General features: G+C 54.8%; 1 protein-coding gene and 1 long non-coding RNA gene across 2 annotated transcripts in view; one reads left to right on the top strand and one right to left on the bottom strand.

Moving 5' to 3' along the window:
- Positions 1 to 1,406: 1,406 nt before the first annotated feature.
- On the bottom strand, positions 1,407 to 9,070 carry LOC118351418 (uncharacterized). Its single transcript, XR_004806866.2, has 2 exons — positions 8,796 to 9,070; positions 1,407 to 2,575 (listed from the first exon to the last, which is right to left on the bottom strand). It is a non-coding gene; the product is annotated as an uncharacterized LOC118351418 (long non-coding RNA).
- Positions 9,071 to 12,126: 3,056 nt separating this feature from the next.
- Positions 12,127 to 17,789, top strand: part of OSBPL5 (oxysterol binding protein like 5) — a 75,657-nt gene continuing 69,994 nt past the window's right edge. Inside the window, exon 1 of the mRNA XM_049096404.1 lies at positions 12,127 to 12,280. Coding sequence (XP_048952361.1) covers positions 12,266 to 12,280 — 15 coding nt within the window. The 5' untranslated portion in view covers positions 12,127 to 12,265. The remainder of the gene's footprint in view (positions 12,281 to 17,789) is intronic.

Genomic DNA, 17,789 nt, shown 5'->3' with positions numbered 1-17,789 from the left:
TTAGAGCCAACCCCGAGGTGAGTGCTGGATGGGAACTCAAGATGCAGATGCACCGGGATCCCTGGGTGGCACAGTGGTTTAGCGCCTGCCTTTGGCCCAGGGCATGATCCTGGAGACCCGGGATCAAATCCCACGTCGGGCTCCGGGTGCATGGAGCCTGCTTCTCCCTCTGCCTGTGTCTCTGCCTCTCTCTCTCTCTCTCTCTCTCTCTGTGTGACTATCATAAATAAAAAAATAAAAAATAAAAAGATGCAGATGCACCATGGTGTGGTCCCTGACCCCATGGACTTTGGGGTCTGGAGAAGGGATGGGCATGAACACTGTTCAAAGACAGCATGTGAGTGAGGGTTGTGCACTGAAGTGTCCAGAGGCTGAGGGAGGGCCCCAGTTTGCCCTTGACACTCCCAGCTTACCAACATTGCCCTGGTGCCAATAGAGTGTTCCTTTGTACTCCCAAGTGTCCCATGTGTGGATGACAAATCTCCTGGGTGCCCTAGTGTGAGGGAAGTGAGGAGGAGGGTCACATATCCTCACTCAGAAGGCTGGGGGGCTTCCCAGAGGAGGGAGTATCTGCCTAAGCTTCCCAAAGGTAATGTGGGGTGAGGAGGAAAGGGCTGCCATGGATGGGGGGGGCCTGAAGCACGGCACCTGCTGTGGAGAAGAGAAAGATGGGGACCTCACTGAAGCACGCTGGCACCGTTAGTGTAAATCAAGTGGCTGTACGTGGTGGGTCTATCTCTGGACTCCGTTTCCCTGCTCCACTTGCCTAGCCTTATGCCAACACCACCCGAGTCCGTCACTGTAGTGTGATAACCTGTCATAAAATCACAGTGGTCCACGTCCTACAATGACAAGACTTGCGCTTCTGTATAAATTTTAGGACCAGGCCTGACAATGTCTTCAAAAGTCTACTGAAAATTTTACTGAGATTGTGTTGAATCCATTCAATCATTCTCCAAAATTCATGGAGAACGGGCATCTTCACAGTAGGGAGATTTCCAATTAACGCGCGTGGTTTACTCCACACACGCCATTTATTTCAGTATTGGGTGTCTGCTGGTTCTCTTTTGTAGTGGGTACCTTGTTCATGCTTTGTAAAATCTGGTCCCACGTACCTGAGTTTTCGTGATGCTGCATGGACTAACCTTTGGAGTTCGTTTTCCAATTGTTTGTTGACAGTTTGTTGGATATTTTTTTTTAGGTTGATCTCAATTGGTTATATGATCTAACAGCTGTCCTGACAAATTGCTAAACGTACTAATTACTTCTAGTTGTCTCTCTGAAGATGATGTAGGAGTTCCTATGCAATGATCACACCATTTGCAAATCGAGATAGTCTTTGGACTTTCTCTCTGTGTTGTGCCCAAGATTGCGAATCCGAGAAACCACCAAGGAGTCGACACCGATGCAAGCGCACGAGGGTTTATTAGCAAGCTCGAGCTTGGGTCCAAGTGTGCCCGACACAGTGGAGCAGGGACTTGGACCCCGAAGGGGGTTACAGCTGGGTTTTTTATAGGCTGGTCTAGGGGATTTTCAGAAGGGGTGGAAGAATTTCTCCAAGTTCTGTTTACATTCTGATGTGGGGCTTTCAAGGGCATTGAGCTCTGTTCTCTTCTAATATGAGACTTTCTACCATGGGCGAGGGCTCTGTTGTCTTTCTGATATGGGATTACCTGCCGAGGACATTGAGGACATTCTGCAGTTCCCACTCCCCCACTCCCCCCCCTTAAAGTTCAGCTCTTATTCACAGGGACCTAAGATGGCTATACTTGTGCTAATGCTAAACTTTAGGTGGGATGGCCTTGATTTTTCTTGGCCTCCACATCTGTTTTGGCCAAGACCTGTCACACCACGTTGAATAGAAATGGTAGACACAGACATCCTTTGCTTTACTCCGATCTTATAGGGAAGGTGTTTATTGTTTTACCATTAAACACAATGTTATCTGTAAGCTTTTTTGCTTATGTCCTTTGTCTTATTGATGTAATTCCCATCTATTCCTAGTTTTCTGAGAGTTTGGGTTTTCATAAGTCATGCACGGGTATTGAATTTTATCAAATACCTTGCTTCATTTATGAAGACAGCAATATAGGGACGCCTGGGTGGCTCAGTCAGTTAAGCAACCAATACTTGATTTTCAGCTCAGGTCATGATCTCAGGGTTGTGAGATTGAGCCCCTCGTTGGGCTCCATCCTGGGTGTGGAGTCCGCTTGAGGATTCTCTCTCTCTCTCCCCCCGCAAAGAAAAAACTAGAAACCTGATGCATGAAGACAACGATAAGGTTTTTCACCTGAATTACACCGATTCATTTCTCAAGGCTGACCCCGTGTTCCTTGGATAAAACCCACTTGGCCATACTGTTATCCTCTTTACGTATCAATGGACTTGATCTGCCAATATTGTGATGAGAGGACCTGCATTTATGTTCCTGAGAGCTGGTCTCTCACTCAGTTTCTGGGTAACGTCCTTGTCAGTTTGGGGGATCAGAGTTACCCCGTCTTGCTCCGTTCTCTGTAACAGGGTGGCTGAGGCCAGGACTACTTCTCCAGGGTTGTGCCATCCAGGTCTGCAGTGTCTGTGAACAGGTTTTAGAACACAATTTCAATTTCTTTAACATATAGAGGGCTATTCAGGTTTCCTTTCTTTTGCTCCCTTAGTTTCAGAAAGTCTTCTTTTTCAAGGAATGCTTCCGTTTAAGATTGTATTTATTTATTCATGAGAGACACACAGAGAGAGGCAGAGACATAGGGAGAGGGAGAAACAGGCTCCCTGTAGGGAGCGCAATGGGGGACTCAATCCCAGGACCCCAGGATCATGACTTGAGCCAAAGGCAGACACTCTACCACTGAACCACTCAGGCGCCCCAGTTTTCCTACATTCTTACTGAGTGATTTTACTGCTTGTCCAACCAATTACTGAGGGGGGGAGTGCTAAGATTTCCAACAGTGAGCGAAGATCTGAATTTTTCCATTTATTTCTAACCAGGTTTTGCTTTTAGTATTTTGAACCTGTGTCATTAGACCCACACTCATTTAGAATTATTAGGTGCTTCTTGTAACTGACCACGTTTTCATGCGAGGATCTTAAAATAAATCCAGAGATTATTATTAGCCCCTCCCACCTGAGCATGGAGACTTGTTTCCCTGCCTGGAGGGAGGCACTGCTAATCCCTTGGAAGAATGGGCCGAAGCAGACATGATGATGTGTGGTGTAGACACCAGGTCACAAGAGACACTGTGGCTCTCTCCTTGCCCTTTCTGGTCACTGGTGCTGGGGGAGATCCTCCACCATGTCACACAGCCTGTGAAGATGCCCATGTGGCCAGGAACTAAGGCTAGGAGCTAGCGGCCAAGTGAGTGTGCCATCTTGGAAGTGGATGCTCCAGCTCCAGTGGAGACGTCATGTGACCACAGACTTGGTCCACAGCTTGATGGCAGCCACGTGACAGATCCTGAACCAGAGCCACTCACTTAAGTCCCACTCAAATTCCTGACCTACAGAAGCAGTGAGATTATTAAAGTTTTAAGATGCAAAATTTTAGAGTAAATTGTTATGAAGCCATTGATTACTAGTACAATCATAATGAAATGCCCTTCTGTCTCTGGGAATATGCCTGTTGGGCTGGCTGAGACACAGGGGCACCCAAAATTGAAGACATCTCAAATTGGGTCAAAGTGGCTGATCTTCCCGCCAAAGCACCCATGACCACCACATCATCTCCAGCAAATCGAAGCCTAGACGGGAAACCTAAACTTTCCATCCAGGACTTTCCAGCCAGGGACCACCCCCCATGGTCTGTACTGACCCACCCCCAGCCAATCACCTAGGGACCTAATATGGCAAGGGACCCACCCGGATCCAGACCCGGAACCAATAAGGCTTAAAAACCCCCACACTCCCCAACCCCGGTGCGACTTCCCTGACTCGGGGCACCTCTCCGGGTCATGGAACCTCACCCGGGAGTGCTCCCCATTAAAGCACTCTCGAACCTACTGCCTGGCTCTGCTGGGTTTTTTTGTTTTGTTTTGTTTTGTTTTGTTTTTTTCTCCGCTGTTCATTTTGGAAAAAAACTAACAATGCCGTGCCTGAAAGTCTGCTCAGCTTGAAATTAATACAGTGACTCTGGCTGTCTTGTGATTAGTGCCAACACGGCACACTTTTCACTCTTCTCTCTTAATCTACCTGCATCTTTATAGCTACAGTGTGTCTCTTGTAAACAGCATATCGTTGGGTAATATTTTCTTTATCCAACGTGAAAATCTCTGCTTTTTAATCAAAGCACGTAGTCCCTTTACATTTAACATAATTATTGACAAGGTGAAGTGCAGGCTGCCACCTTGTCATGTGCTTCCTATTTATCCTCATGTTCATTATCCTGTTGTTCTTCCTTTCTTGCCTTCTTTTGGGTTATAAAAAAAAAATATTTGGTGTTCTGTTTCATGTTCTCTATTGGCTTTCTGTTTTTATTCTGGCAGATTTCTCCAGAGACTGTGACCCGCCCCTTTAATTTATTCACAAATAATAGTTGAGCACTTCACCAACAATACAAGGACCCTGCAGCAGTGATCAAGTCCACCTGCCTCAGGGACGCCTGGGTGGCTCAGTGGTTGAGTGTCTGCCTTTGGCTCAGGTCATGGTCCCCAGGTCCTGGGATCAAGTCCTGCATCAGGCTCCCCGCTGGGAGCCTGCTTCTCCCTCTGCCTGTGTCTCTGCCTCTCTCTCTGTCTCTCATGAATAAATAAATAAAATCTTCAAAACAAAACATTTCACCTGCCCTTCTCCAGACCTTTGGCCTATTGCTATATATTTTATTTCTATATATGTAATAAACCTCAGCCTACATTTTTATTGCTCTTGCTTTAAATGGTCAGCAGAATTCTAAATAAATTAAGTAGTGTCCATTTATAGTCATCACATATTTATCCCCAGAGCTCTCCATTTCTTTTATCTGCATTATTCTTCTTCAGCCTTGAAAATTTCCTTTTGTACTTAATGTCTAATGACCATAATTTCTCTCAGCTTTTGTCTGTCTGAAAGTGTCTTTATTTCCCTTTATCTTCTAGGATATTTTTATTGAATATAAAACTTAGATTAATAGGATTTTCTCTCTCTCAGCATTTAAAAAATGTCATTCCATGGCATTTGGCTCCCATTATTTCAGAGGATAAGTCAGATTTAATTATTATCATTCATTCTCTCAATGTAGTATGTCTTTTTTCTCTGGGTCCTTTTGAATTTTTTACCTCTGCATTTCAGCAGCTTGACCACAAAGTGCTTAGAAGGGGTTGCTTTAATATTCGTTCTACTTGGTGGGATTCACTGAGCCTCTCCAATAATGCCTCCCCAACAATGTCTACGCCCTTTGTAATGTAAATACTCCACATGTGGGCATGGATGACCAGAATAGATGTTTTTTAATCATACAACTATATGCTATCTATAGAAGACACACTTTAGATTCAATGGCACAAATAGGTTGAATGCAAAATGATTTGTCATGCAAACAATAACCCAAAGAGAGCTAGAGTGGCTAGGCTAATAGCAGACAAAATCAACTTTAAGTAAAAAATTGAAAAAAAAAAAAAAAGTAAAAAATTGTTACTAGAAAGGAACCAGGACTTATCTTTGATGATGAAGGGATCTGTCCATCAAAAAGACACAACTATAAACACATGTGCTTGTGGTGTGCTGAAGTGTGCTCCCAAAAGACCTCCAGATCCTAATCCATGTAACCTGTGGATGTTTCCTTACATGGCAAAAGGGACTTTGCTGATGTGATTCAATTAAGGATCTTGGGATGAGGGGTTACCTTGGGTGATCTGGGGGTCCCAATGTATTAAAGACCAGGGTCCTTATAAAAGGAGACAGGAGGGCCAGAGAAAGGAAGCAGCAGGAAGAAGATGGTAGAAGCAGAGTTGGAGAGAGAAAACACCAACGGTTGTGTGATGGAGTGGCCGCCTTCTCACTGTCCTCCCACAGTGGAGACAGTTCAATCGTCTTCTAGTGGTTCTTCTTACAACAGCACTGAGTGCATCACAGGAGCTCCACACTCACAACCTCATCACCTCTTGGAGGCCCACCTCCAAATACTGCCGCCCTGGGGGTTAGAGCTTCGCCATATGAATTCAGTCCATAGCAGCTGGTTATGGCCAGAAGGAGGGAAAGGGGAGGGACAGGCCTATGACTTTCGGGTAAATCAGCAGGACTTAGTGATAGAACAATTAGGCTGGAGAGCTGGTGTCTTCCTTCCGTAGGTGCCTGTTGGTGAACATACCCCCTCCCAGAGAAGGGGCCCCAAGGGTTGCCATCACTCCTCCCAACATGCGTCTTTGTGCCTTTGGGTGTTGAGTCTCCACACTCAGCCCTGTGCTCCTCTCGGAGTACAGACCTGACCCCAGGCAGGAACTAAAGATTGCAGTTACCGCACGTGCTAAAGGAAAACTTAGCTCTCAGGTCCAGGGATGCCCTCTGCCCAGACCTGTGCTCCCTTTGTGCCCTCATACAGTATCCTGGCATCCCACCCACCGACTGACGTCTGCCAGCCAGAGCTTGCTGGGGACTATCTGTCTACAACAGACCACCCTCTAGCAATCCCAGGCACCAGGCAAAGGTTTTGAAAAGAAACCCAGCTCCTTCAAATTCATTGTCTGGAGCAGCTGACAAGAACACTTCATACCCTGGAGACCTCCCAGCACCCCTCCTGGGAACCCGGAACCCTGCTTGGCTCAAGGGCTCAACTGACACAACACAGGGCCAGAGGTCAGCAACTGGTGACCTGCAAGACTGCAGATGGGTACCTTTTCTGGCATTCATAGAGATTAAATATTTTTAAATTAATTGTCAGCACTTAACAATTGAGAAATTTCACATCAAAACCCAGATTTCTGGGATGCCTGGGTGGCTCAGCGGTTGAGCATCTGCCTTTGGCTCAGGTCGTGGTCCTGCAGTCCTGGGATCGGGTCCCGCATTGATCCCTGCATGGAGCTTGCTTCTCCCTCTGCCTGTGTCTCTGCCTCTGTGTGTCTCTCGTGAATGGATAAATAAAATCTTTTAAAAAAGAACAATAAGCAAACAGATTTCTGGCCTCTTCTGAATGTCAGAGATTAGCAAACCTTACCCGCATTTCCACCTGGCCACAAAGGTGGGGCCAGGAGGACCTGGCTTTATGCAGGTGTGCCTCACACACCTCAAGGACCCCCTTCCTTGATGTCATCCTGAGCCAAGACCACTCTTCACTGATTAAAGAGGAAAGTGAATGGGTCCTTTTGCTCCTGTTTCTTTGGTGAAAAACAGACCCAGAGACCCTCGAGGAAAAAAGAAGAAAGGGCTCATTTCATTGTGGTTATGAACATTCCTCCATGTTTAATGTGCAACAAAAAGTACACGGCACTGAATTCCCCTCCAAGGATGAGAACTCACCCCACCCTGACTGGACCCCTTCGTCATACAGAAGGAGAAACTGAGGCCCAGACAAAGAGTACCCTGCCTCAGATTACACGGCTGGGCAGCATCAGAGCCAGGTCACCTCCCACCGATGTGTGAGCACATCTGTGATGCTGGGAGCCACACACCCTGAGGGCTCTGAAGAGGACCCTCCTCCTCTCGACCCTGCAGGATCTGTTAGGGATGACTTGCCTGCCTTACAGACAAGTGTGCAGGCCTTCCGGCAAGGGGGTGGCAGGTGGCCTGCAGCCTGGCTAATGACCTGCAGGAAGGCGGGGAGGCCACTGCAGAGACACCGATTAAGGACATTTGGCAGCTTCCCATGGGGAGCCAGGCCCTGTCTTGCCAGAGAGACCTGGGAGCCCCAAGCAGACAGATGGAGAGGTACCCCTGCAGCCAGCAAGGCCAGCCTGGCCAAGCTTTCTCCTCATTAACGTCTCATTAGGATTCCGCTCAGCATCTGTGCCCAGGGAGAAGGCCAACCCCATCATAGGGCAGCCTTTCTGAAACAGATTTGAGGATGGGGTTATTCCCTGCTCTAAAATATTGCCTCTGCTGACCCTCATGGGATCTGAAGTTCTATCATTAGCATCACACTTGGGGGTAAAGTGAGACAAACTGATGGCAGAATGGAGAGTGGCTCCTAGGACTGGGCTGGGAACAGGGCTGGCCAGAAACCATGCTGCAGGAAGAGGAGATGTTCAAGGTTAAATGCTAAGAGGGTGTGGGGGACCCACAAGTCCTCCAGGAGACCCTAGGGTCAGTGATGCCACCTTATACCACAGGACTGACACAGCACACTCTGTTTCTCCATTACATCATCTCCATCATCATCATCACCACCATCACATCATCACTATCCTCACCATTACCACCATCACCACCATCATCACCATCACTAGCACCAGTACCACCATCATCAACAACATCATCACCATTACCACCATCACTATTATCATCACCATCATCATCATCACCATCACCGTCATCACTGTCACCATCATCACCACCATCATCTTCACATCATGATCACCATAATCATCACCATCGTCATCATAATAATCACAATCACCATCTTCTTCACCATCACTCCTCCTCCTTCTCCTCAAGGCATCCCCGACTCTCTGCCAAGGACAAAGGAAAGAAGAAGGAAGAAAACCATCCCACACCTCCACATTCCACTTCTCAGCTCATGACCTACCCAAGACTCACCTCTGTGTGCCTCGGCTCCCTCCCTGGCCGTGAACACACACATGGTCTCCTCCATTGGAAGAGTCTCCGAGGTCCCTGGATTTGACCTCAGCCATCTCTAAATCCTACCTGACACTAGCCTACTCATCAGGTATACTTACCTGTTTGTAAGCTCAGGTGAGCACGGGCATGGGGAGCCATGTTCTGATATTCTCTGTTTCAGGCAAAAGCCTGTTAGGGGCTTGATAAACACTAACAGGAAGGGTGGAGGGTGGAGAAAGGGAGAGGAGAGCAGAAGAGAAGGGAGGGGAGGGAGGGGAAAGAAGTGGGTAGAAAGGACAAGGAGTGGGGGAGGGAAGGAGGGACAGCTAAAGAATAGATTGAATGTTCCCTCTTGGCTGAGACTCACAAATTCCCTGGAAAATGAAAGCTTCCCAAGCCACACACAGCTTGATTAAGGGCCACAGCCAAACCCGGTGGTTCTGTGAAGTTCCCTTCGTCAGAAAGGACAAAATGTCTGCCCTTTGTAATAAAAGGAAACTCAAATGAAAACACATCACCTTGCCCTTCCTGTTTACCAGACTGGAGTTTCCCTCTGATCCTTGTATCAGAGCAAGGTCATTTGAACTCCGTTCCAAAAACTCCCAATGTCCTGGGTCCAAAACACAAGGCGTGGGGCCCAGAGAAGGCCTTGGACACCCACAGAATTCTGATGGCTACAGGGAGCTTGAGAGGGTATGCAACTGGGCCACTCAGCTGTGCTCCAGCCCAAGGAGCAGAGGTCCAAACCCCTGTGACTCACATCTGCTTGGGGTGCCCCCGTCCCTTGGTGGGAGTGGGCCATCAGATAGCCCCAACCCCCACATTGTTGTCCTGACACCTGGAAGACTCTAGCTGGCTCCTCTTGGCCTCTATCTGGCCACACAGTCATGTCTTCTGTCCTCGGACCTACAAGGAGCTCTCAGGGGCAAATGCTGGGAGCCCCTGGCTCCAGCTGATGCGTGCAGAATATCCTAGAATGCCAAGAGCCCCCAAGATGGATGAGACAGAAATGAACATGACAGATATACCCACAGATGAGCATCTCTGAAGTGAGAAGAGTGCTGCTTGGAGTCTCTTTGGGAGTTAAGATGTTATGGAGTTGGGCGGGGGGGGGGGGGGGGGTTGTCAGCCTTCACTTCTCAGGCTTGGATGTGGGGTGCTCACCCCTGCTCCTGTGATCCCAGGCCATCATGATGTCAGGGTTGTCCCAGGGATCCTACAAATCAGCCCAGTGCCTCCTGGCATCACCTTCCATCAGAGAAGCTTCCGGGGCAGGTCCCAGTACACGCCAGGGCTTGGAGGCTGACGGCAGGGCAGCTAGCAGAGCTTTACCTTCCCTGCAGCCTGTCCTGGGTCTCGAGAGGCCACGTCACAGCCTTGAGCCATGGCCAGTCCCTGGATGCCTTGCCCTGGGAGGGCCTACGGGCTCATAGCCACAGGCTGTGTGGGAACAGGCTAGGGTTCTCCATTTCTGGAGGTGACTCAGCTCCAAAACTTCTTTGCATGTGTGGGAGAGTGAGCTCACCACTTGGGTTCCAATCCACCTCCCCACTCCCTCCTCTGCCATGCTGACCCTCTCCCAGAGAGATCCTGGCTCACAGGCTGCCTCCACCTCACTGGTGTCAAAATGGGAAGTCCCCTGCCTCGCCTACGCCATCTCAGCTCCATCTTCCAGCAGCCCCTCTGGGTGCACACACTGTCACCCTGCACCCCACACCCCGGAGATCTCCATGAACCTCCTTCAGCCCAGCTGCCCTTCCCCCTGGGGCACATCAGACACCAGCTGGAGGCTCACCATTATCTGAGACATCCTCTCAGGGACCCCGGGATGATTCAGTGAGCCTCGTAGGGATCCCGTGTCCACATCTGGAAAACGGGGGCTTGCCACCTGCCGGGAAGTGTTATGAGGATCAAGTGAGAGAAAGAATGGTTCACAGTGTGTTTATTGAGCACTTACTACACACGGTGAACTCGGCTATGTCTCCCTACAGAGATCACCACTCCATATCCCAACAAGGTCAGGTAAACCGAGGCACAGAGAGGCTGAGGGACTTGCCCAGAGGGTGGCAAAGTGAGTCAACAAAGCCCAGGCCTTGGATGCCCAAGGTTTTCTGCCTCCGCCTCAATATGATACTTTTGGGCAAAGGAGTAGTGCGAGGGTCATGTTAGAAGACCATGCAGGGAGAAGTGGACTGAAACTCTGGCCGCCCAGGTCACTGTCTGCACCCACCACCCACCCCAAGCCCTGAATCCTGCAGCCCAAGGGTGACTCTGCAGCCCAAAGAGAGGCTGGCACTGGGGAGGCAGAGACACCCACAGCCAAGGCCCAGGGGTGGCATTTCTGACACAGTCTGGATGAAGACCGTCTGCTCCACTGCCTGCTTCCCTAACTCCTACGAGGAGTCATGTGGATGCTCTTCCAGCCCAGCTTCTCAAAAAATATTTGTCAACTATTGCTCCTGCAAAGCTGTAGGCCTTCTTTTGGGCACAGCTGGGCAGGGGAGGGGTGGGCAGAGAGGGCTGGGCTGGGCCGGGTGGATGGGCTAGGCAGGGGCGGGTAGAGAGGGCAGGGATGAGCAGGACCAGCCTGGGCTGGTCAGAGGGTAGACAGGCAGGGCTGGGTGGGCAGAGCAGGGCAGGGCTGGGCTGGACAGGCTGGACAGGAGAGGGGGAACAGGGCAGGACTCAGTGGACAGAGACGGGTGGCCTGGGCTGGATGGATGGGCGAGGAAGGGGAGGGTGGAAAGCTCAGGGCTGGGATGGGATGGGCTGAGATGGACAAGCGAGGCAGGGGAGAGTGGACAGGGCAGGACTGGGTGGGCAGAGCAGAGGTGAGCTGGGCTGGATGGATGGGTGAGGAAGGGGAGGGTAGAGAGGGCAGAGCTGAGCAGGACCAGCCTGGGCCAGGCTGGCAGTGGTGCTGGGAGGAGCTGGACACCCAAGGGGATGGGGAATTACACTCGAATACAGGAAGACTCTCCAGTGCCCCTGACGCGCTATGTGACCCAGGCAGTCACCCACCCTCTCTGTGCCTCAGGCTCTGCCCCACTTCTGCCTGGAGGGAGAGGCCAGGAGGTCAGCAGGGGCCCTACCACCCTGTCCCGAGGGTCTTCAGGTGTTTCCCGCTGCAATCCCTAAGCCAACCTGCCAGACAGAAGGCAAGGCTGCAGGGGGTGTTAGGTAACACCCCAGCCTGTACCTCGTGCACCTCAGAAGGACGCAGCCAGGGCTGGAACCAGATCTGTCTGGCGCCCAGGAGGCGGCTTGGACAGCTGGTCCCGCTGCTGGCGGCTGCGGGCTCCGAGAGTGCAAGCAGAGCAGCCGGGAGTGCAGCGGCATCTCCACGGCCGGACCTGCGGTGACCCCCGACCTGCCCGGCCAGCGGCCACCACGCCCTGCTGCCTGCGGGTGGCCCCATCCCCGGCCACCAGTCAGAGAGTCCCTGCGAGCCGGGGCCAGCTCAGGAGGCGCAGGGCCCCCGCCAAGGAGAGCCCAGGCGCAGGGCACCTGGGCGGTGGCCTCGGCCGAGCCTTCTGCAGGCTGAGACTCCAGGGGACCCACCCGGAGCGGGGAGCGAGCCGGCGCCCACATGCCCTGCTGCACGGTGAGTGGGGCAGGAGGGAGGGCTCTCCTGGGCCCCGCGGGGAAGGGCACCCCCCTGCAGGCGGGGGGCGGGGCTGGTGGGCACTGAGGACGCGGGACTGGGGACCGGAGCCGTGGGGAGGGGGCCTGGGAGCGGCAGGTGGCGGGAGCGGCCGGGTTTCCGCTGACTTCTTCAAGTTCCCTGGGGGCTGCAGGCGGCCCGCGGGCACCTGCTCTGCCTGCACCCCAGCAGCGCCCAGCCCGGCGGGGTCGTGCGCGGAGCCGGTGGGCGGGGGGCCGGGCCGGGGCGGCCGTGCGGTGCTGCATTGCACCCACATCCCGGACGCTCGCTCGGGCCAGCGCCACCTCCAGGGCACCTCCTGAGCCGGCCTCCTCCCGGGGCAGGGCAGCCGGCGACTGGCGACGGGATCCTGGGGACTCGTCAGCAGACAGGCGCCCCCTTCGCGGTCCCTTGTGCAGCGCGCTCTCCCCTTCTCAACGCCAGTGACTTCTTTTCCCTCAACTGTTTCTTTTCTAAAAACCAGACTTGCAAGGGGCATTGGCAGAATGGTGGACAAGGCCGAGGGGTGCTCTGGGTGGTAGTGGGGGGTTCCTCTGGACCTGGGAGCTCATCGTGGGGTCCGTGGCCCCAGCTCCCCGGGCCCCCCAGGCCGGTGGGGACTTTGTGAAGAGCGGAGCCGGAGGCAGCCTGGCCTCAGGCCTGAGACTTAGGGGGAGCTGCCCCTCAACCTGAGATCCGGGGCCCCCAGCATCATGGGGGGACAGTGTCACCGAAGGCTCCTGTGTGGGGCAGCTGGAGGTCACTTTCAGGTGCCCAGAAAGAGCAAGCGGGTGCAGTGCCAGCTCCCTCCTGGCTCCGTCGTCCTCCGATGAGAGTGCCTCACTTTTCCCAGTTCTAGCCACCCGCCCCTCCCGCTGCGGCTGTGTAAGTGCTGGTGCTGGTCCCGCTGGCGGTGGCCCTCCCCTGGGCTCTCTCCTCCGGTGTTTATGTAACAGAGGTGGCTGCGGCCCAGGCCTACTGTGGCACAACCCAGGAGAGGACAGCCCCGCTAGCGCCCACGGGGGCAGGAGTGGCCCGCTCAGGACCCTCGGTGCACTCGCGGGGGAAGGCTTCAGGCTGGAGCCCTGGGTTCTCTGGCCAAGAGCTGGTTGGACTGGGCTGGGTGGCCCAATGGGGACGGCACGGTGGGGCCTGGACCCCAACCTGGCTTCTTCCCAGCTGTGTGTCCTCCCACACCCTCTCTCTGCCTTTCTTTCCCCGCCTGTGAAATGGAGACGGTCGTATAAATAATTGTGCCCACCTGGCCATCCTTGTGAGCATTAAATGACCCCCTCTGTGCGTGTGTGGGGGGGGTAGTGGCCCATCATGACATGATGCTTTACCTGTATGTTGGCTGTTGTCATTGGATATTTAACTAAACAATCATTAGCTTTAATGTTGTGTCTTCCACTCATCTTTGCGGGGAAACCAAATTTATGTGTCAGGTAGGTAGGGGCCAGACAGGCCTGTAGGGGCGAGATACAGTACCCACAGGCCGGGAGCTTCAAGTCCCGTGCTGGAGACGGGGGGCAGCAGTGCTCGGTGAAATGCCCCATAAATGCAGGCTACACAGATGGCTCTCTGCAGGGGCCCGGTGTCCCTCTGGGCTCTGCCCCCAGGGTGGCTGGCCCCACGGCCCTGCCCCGCCGCTGCCTGCCTGGGTCTGAGCCTCCCAGCCCAGCAGGTAAGATCCCTCCACCACCAGGGGCCAGCAGGGGAGCCACACAGACTGCCCCATAGCAGCTTCCGGCCTCCACAGCAAGGGGACGTCAGGTCTGCTCTGCATCCCCAGCCCCTGAAGTTGCCCCAGGCTGGCCGGCCACCCTCCCAGGAGACACCATGTGTGGGTTCCGGGGCTGGACCCTGCCTGCGGCCGCTCAGGGAACATAGCTCCCAGTTCCTCGACATTCCCACTGCCTCTGGCTGGCTCCTCGCCCTGGCCGCCAGCATGGAGGAGGTGAGGAGAGGAATACTAAGTAGCAACCTCACATCTTCAATCTCTTCCCCCGCAGCCAGGGACCCGGGAAAGAGGAGGGAGGCCCTGGATTTGGGGTGCTGTGCACACAGCCAGGCAGAGGCAGAGGCTGAGGTGCTGGTCCCGGGTCCCTCCCCTGATGCTGGCCCCTCCCCACCTCTTCTCTAGAAGGGAACCCGTGGTGATGGGCAGGGTTGGGGGCAGGGGCTGGGAGCTGGCAGGAGTCTGAGAAGGAGGTGACTCTTCCAGGTACTTTGGGGGTGCGGTTGGGCCAGTGTAAGCAATGAGAGGGGGGCTGGACAGCCCCAAACCCAGCCTGCTGGCTGGGCTCCTGCTTCCCTTCCCAAGGAGCCCCCCTGGACCACCTGGGTCCCACGTGGGCCCTGCTGCCCAGACTCCCGGCACACCCTGGCTGCCCCCTGCCACCCCCCAGCCTCCGCCCCCAGCCCAGCACAGGCTGGGCTCCCTCCTCCTCTCCCTGCCCCTGGGTGAGGCTGGGGCAGGCAAGGATGCACAGACCCGGCCAGCCAGGGGAACCAGCACCAGGCAACCTGGGATGTGTCCCGGAGTCCTTCTAGGCCCTGATTTACAGCTGGCCACCGGAGCCAGAAGCCAGGAGCATCTTCCAGATGGCCCTCCTTGGCTGGCCTGTCCATCCTCGTCACACATGTGCCCTTCCTGCACACCCCTGCCCTCCGCGGAGCCCTGGGGCCCTGGCTCTTGCCCTCCCTCCCTTGAGCTGCCCTGGCTCCTTCCCCAGACCCATCTGGGCATCAGGACCGGCTCTGCAGGAGCAAGGCTCGCAGGCGGGGGGAGGAGCCCCCAGCTCACGTCCCTTCCCTCAGTCAGGCTTGCTCTGCCCTCAACAGCGAGGGCTCGCCAGACCCCACGTGGGTTCCACACCCCTTCTCTGACCAGCGGCTCCTCTGTCTAGCCGTGAATATTTTCACCAAACATCTATGGGCCCTGTCCAGTCCTATGCGGCGAGGAGATGCAAGGAAGAGCTACACGGGGCCCCCACCCTTCCACCCCTGACCCATAGGCCCCAGGGGAAAGACTTGGAACAAGTGAGTAACAGAGCAGTGGGGGGTGTGCAGGCTCCCTGGCCCCAGTCAGGCCCAGGGCCAGCCCAGTGTGGGGCCCTCTCACGATCACAGTGACTCAATCACAGTGACACGTGCCCCCCTCCTGCTTCCTAAGTGCACTGACCCAGGAGCCCCTCCATCAATCCTCACAACTACCTGTGAGTCAGGGCCGCAATGACCCCGGTTTACAGCTGGGGAAACTGAGGCATGTGGCTGTTGTATTAGTTAACTCATGCTATGTAACAAATTGCCCCAAACTTAGCAGCTTAAAATGACCCCAGCTATTATCTCCTGTGGGCCAACCGTCCTGGCAGGCCTGCTGTGTCCGGTGCTCAGGGGCTCACAGGCAGAAATCAGGGTGCTGGCCAGCGATGCTCCTGTGGGCTCTGGGGACAAGTCTGTTTCCACGCTCATCCGGGTGCTTGGCCAAATTCAATCCCTTGCAGCTGTGGGACTGAGGCCCCGTTTCCTTGCTGGCTGCCAGCAGGGCCACCCCAAGTCCCCTGCCATGTGGCCCCTCCATCTGTAAACCACACTCGGGAGCCCCACCCTGCTAACTTCCCTTCTCGTGACCCCAAAGACAACTGATCAGGGACCTCCATTAATTGGCAAGGAGCCCTGCTGCAAGTCACCTGACACCATCACGGGAGCAATATCTCCAATTCACATGTTCCCACGCCCAAGGAGGGCTCATCTGGTCATTGGAATGACCTAGAATTCTGCGGGCCCCAGAGATTCGGTCACATTCAAGGTCAAACAGCTCTTACTGTGGTCACCAACCCAGGAGGCTGGGGTCCAAGGAACCAGCCCATCAGGGAGGGGGTCCCAAGCCCAGGCGAGCAGGAGCCAGGAGGCACATGCGGGTGGGAAACCCGGGGCCACGTCAGAGCAGGGAGCTGGCCTGGAGTGCCAAGGAAGAGGCCAAGGGTGCAGGAAGCTAATGCCCTGGCCATACAGGGGGGCACGCAGGGCCTTTGGGTTGGCTCCAGGCCCAGCACCCAGCTACCCAGGCAGGAGCCCAGCCGAAGCCCCTGGGTGGCAGCGGGCAGAATGGAGCAGGGGAGAGACTCCTTCATCCCAGGCCCGATCCACAGTGGTTCATGGCGAGCCCCGGCCATCAAGAAGAGGCCTGGCTGCCCCTGCCGCTGAGGACATTTGGGAGCCACCAGGGGCGGGGAGGAGGGGCTCTGAGAGAGGGTCTCCGGGGTGACTTGCCCTTGGGTGAGCTGCTGCCCTCTGTCTCCCTATTTACCGTCTGTTGGCCCAGATGGCAGCAGCCAGGAGCTGAGACCTCTCTGCTTTGCTCCCCGTGAGGTTTGCAAGGTGCACTCAGCATGCAGCCCAGGGCAGCCTGGTTATAACACCCCGACTGACCAACTTCGAGGCCACCACCTGCCAGCCCACCTGCAGAGCAGACCCGACCCCCAGGGCCCCTCTGAAGAGGACACCGGTGGATGGAGCCAGGCCCATGCAGGCCAGCCTCCTGGGTCCCGAGCTCTGACAGCACCTGCAGTGGCCTCGGCTGGCCGTCCTTGGCAGGTGTGTGAAGGAGAAGGAAGTTCGCGTGGGCCTCCTGGCACAGACGGGGCCTGTCAGCTGCCTTAAATTACAGCTCACCCCCTGTCAGCAAGGCTGTCTCCTCCCTCTCTCCTTGGGCAGGTTCTCACTCATTTCTCTCTGCCCCTCCGGGGTCCTCTGCATCATGCAGAGGGCACAGGACACATGGAGGTGTGTAGGCCAGGATTGCTACGGCCAGCACATCAGCAAGGAGGCCTCTCCAGGCGCCAGGGCCCGGGCTAAGGGCTTCCCACAGATGCCGTCACCTTGGCCCCCCACACATCACAAAACATTCAAGGGGGTCTCAAGACCAGCATGGGCACCACCCCAGCTGGCAGGGTTCACAGTCAAGCTAGAAAATCAACGAAGTCAGGAGAGCTGGGTAGGGGGGTGGCAAAGAGGCGTGAGCAGGGGACCCGGGGCTCGGGGCCCTGCTGCCTGAAGCTGCCAGAGGCCTCCCCAGAGGAGGTGGGGAGGGCCTGGGGCCCAAGGCCAGGCAGGATCCTGAGCTCGTGAGACCCCCACCCCCCAGCCCCTCTCTTCTGACCTGCAGTTGAGACTTTTTCTCCTTTCTCCAAAGCAGGGAAGGGCCAGTCACAGGCCAAGTGATCAACACCTGGCATCAGTGCCCTTGCGACCCCTGCTTGTCACCTGTCACCCACTCACGAGCCCCGGGATGCCTCCTTCTTCCACCTGCACAGCAGGTGTGTCTCAGTGTCCTGGGGCAGCTGTAAGCAAGCACCACAGAGCGGGCTCGCAACAGGCATTTACTTCTGCCCAGACCCAGGGGCTGCAAGCCTGAGATCAGGTGTCGGCAGGGCTGGTTCCTCCTGGGGACAGAGGGGGTTTAGGT

This window comes from Canis lupus, chromosome 18, assembly GCF_003254725.2.
Source record: "Canis lupus dingo isolate Sandy chromosome 18, ASM325472v2, whole genome shotgun sequence".
Classification (NCBI taxonomy): domain Eukaryota; kingdom Metazoa; phylum Chordata; class Mammalia; order Carnivora; family Canidae; genus Canis; species Canis lupus.
This window is presented reverse-complemented; position numbering and strand designations above follow the sequence as displayed.